The 5,628-nt window shown below is 54.6% G+C and overlaps 1 protein-coding gene across 1 annotated transcript in view; it reads right to left on the bottom strand.

The window, feature by feature from the left end:
* The window catches only part of MAN2C1 (mannosidase alpha class 2C member 1), an 11,549-nt gene extending 5,921 nt beyond the window's left edge, over positions 1-5,628 (bottom strand). The window contains 6 exon segments of the mRNA XM_077745420.1: positions 1,034-1,223; positions 1,538-1,715; positions 3,226-3,296; positions 4,500-4,623; positions 5,301-5,426; positions 5,490-5,628. Of these exon segments, the coding sequence (XP_077601546.1) occupies positions 1,034-1,223; positions 1,538-1,715; positions 3,226-3,296; positions 4,500-4,623; positions 5,301-5,426; positions 5,490-5,590 (790 nt within the window). The 5' untranslated portion in view covers positions 5,591-5,628.

The following is a 5,628-nucleotide window of genomic DNA, read 5'->3' as shown; positions in this document are numbered from 1 at the left end:
GGCGGGGGTGGAGGGAGGGCAGCCAGGTCCCCAACTCCTCACAGACCTGCAGCCTCATCCCTGCCCGCTGCACCACACCGGGACCCGCCCGCGCCTCCAGGGGCCTGTCCCCCTGCCACGTGAGGCCCCTTTCCCTGCAAGGCCCTGTGGCACCCCTCCTGAGCTCTCATTTCAAAACAAGCCTGCAAAGTGGTGGTGGGGGATGTGGAAAGGAGGCTGTCAGCTTTACAGGTCGGGAAATGGAGGCCCCACACCCTGGAATAGCCTTGCTCTGAGGCTGAGACACCCCCCACCCCTGAAAAGATCCTATAAAAGGTGGCAGGGTGTTAACACATTGATGGATATCCCAGAACAGGGGCACAGCACCCCGAGACGGACCTGCTTGGGCCGGCTGTCCTATGGGAAGCCCTCCAGCCTCCTGGCCTCCGGGCCTCAGATCCGTCCTTACCAGCCCAGAACCCCCACACTCCACTACAAACCTTGGCACAGCAGAGAAAGCCCTTGCTCAGAAATGTTAGCTGCATCAGAATCAGTACCCTGAGGAGCTTGTAAAAATGTAGCTTTCCCATAAGCCTCACAGACGCTGCAAACTCATCAAGTTCAAAGCTGACCTTGTGATGCCCCTAGAAGCCCGCTACTATGCTCGATCCCCCATCTTATTTACTTCTACATCAGTCCTCTCTGAGGACTTGGACACTCTTGTCAAACTTACTCATTCTCAGTTCCAAAATCACTTCCTCCAGGAAGCCCCTCTTGTGTCCTCCTGACCTCCCTCCATTATGGCCCCAGCTCTGTCTGCCGATTTTACAGTCACCAGTCTCTATAATCCTACCTCCCATTATCTAGCAGGGGGCCACATGGGACATCAGATTTTGTTGAAAGAACAAATGAAGCCACAAAGCACAGTCTTCTGACCCCATTTTACAAATGGGGAAAACTGAGGTCCAAGAGGGGCAAGAGCTTGCTGGGATGACACAGGGCTTCCAGGGCCCAGCCAGGGCTTTTCCCTCTGCCTGGCCAGCGCCCGCCCTACCTGTATCGATGTGGCAGTGCCCCACGGCATGGATGGTATGTTGGCTTTCTCCTCCACGTTGGCCAAAGAACCTGGAGGCCAGGGCCTGCGCACCTGGGAAGGTGTCCGGCCGGGCAGGGTCACACATGTTCACCATCTGGTTGGCTGTGTACAGGGCCTGGAAGCTGCGCTGGCTGTCCTCCCCAAGGCCCTGCCACAGAGCTGTCCCTTAATCCCAGTCTCAAGCAGGCTGAGTCCCCAGAGTCAGGCCCTGGCTGGCCTCTCAGTGGCTCTCAGCAAAGCTCCTCCTGACCTCTGACCCTTTGCTCCTTCTGGTTCCCCCTGCTTAGCACTGATCCCTCCTTCCCTTTACATGGGGAAATCCTTTCAATACTCAAGCAGGCAGAATCACCCTCACTAATCTGGATGCCCCAACTCCCAACTATCAGACGCAAGAAACGGCCTGCTCCTGGGGGCTGGGAAGGGCTCTAGAGTGACTGGGAGGGAGGTAGGGGTGTCGATTACCTTGGCGATGCCCAGCAGCAGCTCCAGATCCACCAGGAGCTTGTAGACGTCCCGACAGAACACAGCCAGCTCAGCCCGGCTCACCTGGAACATCTTCTCCGGGTCAGGGGCTGCGATCATGGTTCCCTTCCCGGCCCCCAGGAGCCCGTTGCAGGCTACTTCCACATAGAGGGTCAGGCTACAAACGTGGAGAGGCAGCTTCAGGCCAAGGAGCTAGCAGACCCTGGGCGCCTGGGGCACCAGAACCACGGGGGCATCCAGCAGACCTCTCCCTGTTCGCCTCCGGGGTCCACCACCCAGAAGATTGCACAGTATCTGAGGTGAGAGGGTCACGTTCTGCTGATGAGGGCCCTGCCTTGGGCAGGGACAATGAGTAGTCAAGTTCGGAACTGTGTGGATCACGCTGCTGCTTAGCCTTTTATTTCCACTGCCACAGCTGTCTACAATACACTGCCTTGGTCTCAGAATCCTCTTTGCCTGTTGAAACCGTGTTTGGATCCTCCAGGTCTAATCCTTCAGAGCAAAGAGGCAGCCGCCAACGTAGGGTGGAGCTGTTCTTCAGAGCAGCACAGTGGTCTGTGTTGCTGGTTCTCCTTAGACTTCAGTGAGCAAACATGACCTCCTTGGGGGAAGCCTTCCCTAATCCACCACCCCCTCCTAAGTCTGGGACAACTTTCCCATACTGAGCTCCTGGTATTTGCATTCAGGGCCGCCATTGGTTTTGTAATTATGTAAGTATCTGGGAGTCCCCCTTGCTGTCAAGGACCAAATTACTCGCTATCTCCGTCCTACTATATATGGAAGCATCAGATACGGTGCTTGGTAAATATTAGAGGGGCACCTGGGTGGCTCAGTCGGTTAAGCGTCCAACTCTTGATTTTGGCTCAGGTCATGATCTCACAGTTCGTCAGTTTGAGCCCTGTGTCCGACTCTGCGCTGACAGCACCCCGCTTGGGATTCTCTCCCCCTCTCTCCCTGTCCTTCCCCATCGGACACATGTGCGTGCGCATGCTCTCTCTCAAAATAAATGAACTTATGAAAAATACAAAATAAATAAAAATAGGGGCACCTGGGTGGCTCAGTCTGTTTAAGCGTCCAATTTTGGCTCAGGTCATGATCTCTAGGTTTGTGGGTTAGAGCCCCAGGTCAGGCTCTGTGTTGACAGCTCAGAGCCTAGAGCCTGCTTGGGATTCTGTCTCCCTTTTTCTCTGCCCCTCCCCCGCTCACCTTCTGTCTCTCAAAAATAAATAAACATAAAAAAATATAAATATTAGAAAATACAATAATATTATGTTAGAGTTTTTAATGGTGTCATAAAGTGCCCAGATAATAATACGGGATGAAAAAAATCAGGATGCAAAATATCAAAGAAATACAACCTGAACTAGTAAGAACTCCGCTTGAATGAGTTCCTGGGGTGAACACTGAAATGTTAATAATGGTCATCTCTAGGTGATGGGATAATGGGAGTCATTTACTTCTCTGCGCTTTTCTGTATTTACCACAAGAAGGCAGATATTACCTTTCTAGGCAGGGAAAAAATCCTATTCTTCATAAACGAACTGTGAGATTTGAGGATGCCTGTGTTGGCAGTGGGCGTTTCTGGGCACGCTGGACCTCAGCTCCCCCTCACCCACCGGTGCCCCTCACCCACACCAGGGTCAGCTAGAGCACCGGGACTCACTCACCTCCGGGGGTCTCCTTCTTCCAGCCTGTCGGTCAGGACATAGCTGGTCTTCTCCCCCTCTTTGGTCAAACCCTGATGGGGAGTGAAGTGAGAGAGGCAGGGCGTGAGGCTTTTGAACAGTTCAGGTGAAGTTTAAGCTGAGGGAGGCCAGTCCTCTCTTGTCTCGGCCCCAGCCCTGGCTCCTCTCTCCCATGCGAGGCCAGGAGTGACAAATCGGGGACCCCCGGCAGCCGGGGAGCTGGAGGGCCGTGAGCACAAATGGCACCTGTTTACCAGCAGAAAAGCCCCAGGTCTTATGGGGAGGGTCCTGGGCAAGTGCCAGGATGTCTGGGTATGGCTTCTGGCAGCCTCTGCGCCACTGAGTAAGTATCTGAAGGGGAACTCTGTGAAGTCAGATGCAGAGGCTGCCTCATTCCTTGCTATTACCGCCCACCCCCCATCCCCCCGTGGTCAGCACAGGGCCTGGCCCAGGGAGGGCACTTAGGAGAGGGAGGGAGGGGTTTGCCATCTTTCCATACAGAAGGAACGACATTCCTAACCTGAGACAGGAAGGTAGTATAATTGGAATAGAGGCTGAGCAAACGAACTGACCTCTATATGTCTCAGTTTCTTTATCTGTAAATGGGCATAAAGACCCACCACATAGGACTGTAAAAATTAAACCCGATATGAGTGGATGCATAAACAAGACAATATCTGGGGAACTGGGGATGGTGTGATAGGGAGAGATCCATTACTTCCATGGAAGAGGACTTGCATTTATGCTTTATACCATCCAGAACCGTTTGAAAGTCCCCCACACTTCCATGGAAGAGGACTTGCATTTATACTTTATACCATCCAGAACCGTTTGAAAGTCCCCCACACCCCACCCCGTGAGTATATGCTACATATAATAAAAACTAGTTTATGAAAAACCAAAAGGCGTTATGGTCTGCAAGCCACCAGTCTCAGCACCTTGAGCCTAGTAGAGGGTTAATAAATGGATCTGCCATATTTATTATTATTGTACTTGATTAGCAGCTATATTCAGCCCAGAATGGGAAGGTGGCCAGTCAGTGGCAGCCGTTGGTTTAGCATTAATTATGTTAAGGACCCAAAGCCATCCACTCAGCTTCCAATATGAGAGGGACCACATTCGCTGGGGCCCAAGCGGCAAGTACTCCAGTCCTGAAATCCTGATACCACCCTGCAGGCAGAGCCACTAAGCTTTTGGATTCTTCACAGACCAGGGCTGAGATGGGACTATGCCCATCCCTAGGGCAGGGTTCCTACCTGGACAGGTTCTCCATCTCGCCACACCAGGCCTTCTCCGTCACTTTCCCAACGGAGGTGAACTTCCTGACCCACCCACGCCTCCGGGATGGTCAGCTCCACCCGAAACCAGCAGGTCCACCATCTGCAAGACAGCCATTGAGACGGGCCTGGGGGTAGAAGCCCTGTCCTTTGGCCATACTTCCTCTGATTAAGGGTCAGCAGGGACTGGAGACTTTCTCCAAGCATCTGCAGCGTCACAAGGTAGTCAGCTTTGATCCACAAGAAAGGAGCAACAAGGTGAGGGGGGAAAAGGGTAGAGAAGTCAGGGGGCTGTGATCCCTGCTAGAGTGACTTTCCTTTTTTTTTTTTTTTTTTTTTAAATGTTTACTTATTTGGGGGATGGAGAGAGACAGAGGTGATCAGGGCAGAGAGAGAAGGAGACACACAATCCGAAGCAAGCTCCAGGCTCTGAGCTAGCTGTCAGCACAGAGCCCAATGCGGGGCTCGAACTCACGAACTGTGAGATCACGACCTGTGAGGTCACGACCTGTGAGGTCACGACCTGAGCCGAAGTCTGACGCTTAACCGACCGAGCCACCCAGGCGCCCCTAGGTACTGGGAGGAGGGAGGGGTGAAAGATGAAAACTCTCCCACGGAAACTGAGGGACCAGGGAGCTGTTTCCAGCAGAGGGTGCTGCTTCTCCCCAAGAGGCTGTCTAGGACCGAGAGCCGCAACGTAGGTGTGGCCCTTAGAGGAGGGGAGCGACAGGGGAGCGGGGCTGCCCGCTGGCCCCGCCCTGTTCCCCGGGCGTTACCCACGTGGGTCCGAAGCTGTCGCCGATCTGCGCGGGGCGGAACTCCTGCTGTACCGCCTCCTGGTAGGGTAGCCTCTCGGGCGTCTGGAAGCTGGAGAGCGCGGCCACCGGGCAGCTGTCCCCGAAGAGCCTGGGCGGCGGAGGGACGGGTGGGCGCGGGCTCGATTCCGCCCCTNGGAGGAAGGAACCCCACCTGCCGCGGAGGTTACAGTCGGTGAAGTAGAGCGGCGACACGAATTTCTCCACCCGCTCCAGCGTGGTGCGCCAGTGCTTCAGGGCTGGCGCCGCCGCCATCGCCGCGCACCCACTCCTCTCCCCGGAAGGCCCCCGTC

This window comes from Crocuta crocuta, unplaced genomic scaffold (assembly GCF_008692635.1).
Source record: "Crocuta crocuta isolate KB4526 unplaced genomic scaffold, BGI_CrCroc_1.0 scaffold130, whole genome shotgun sequence".
NCBI lineage: Eukaryota > Metazoa > Chordata > Mammalia > Carnivora > Hyaenidae > Crocuta > Crocuta crocuta.
This window is presented reverse-complemented; position numbering and strand designations above follow the sequence as displayed.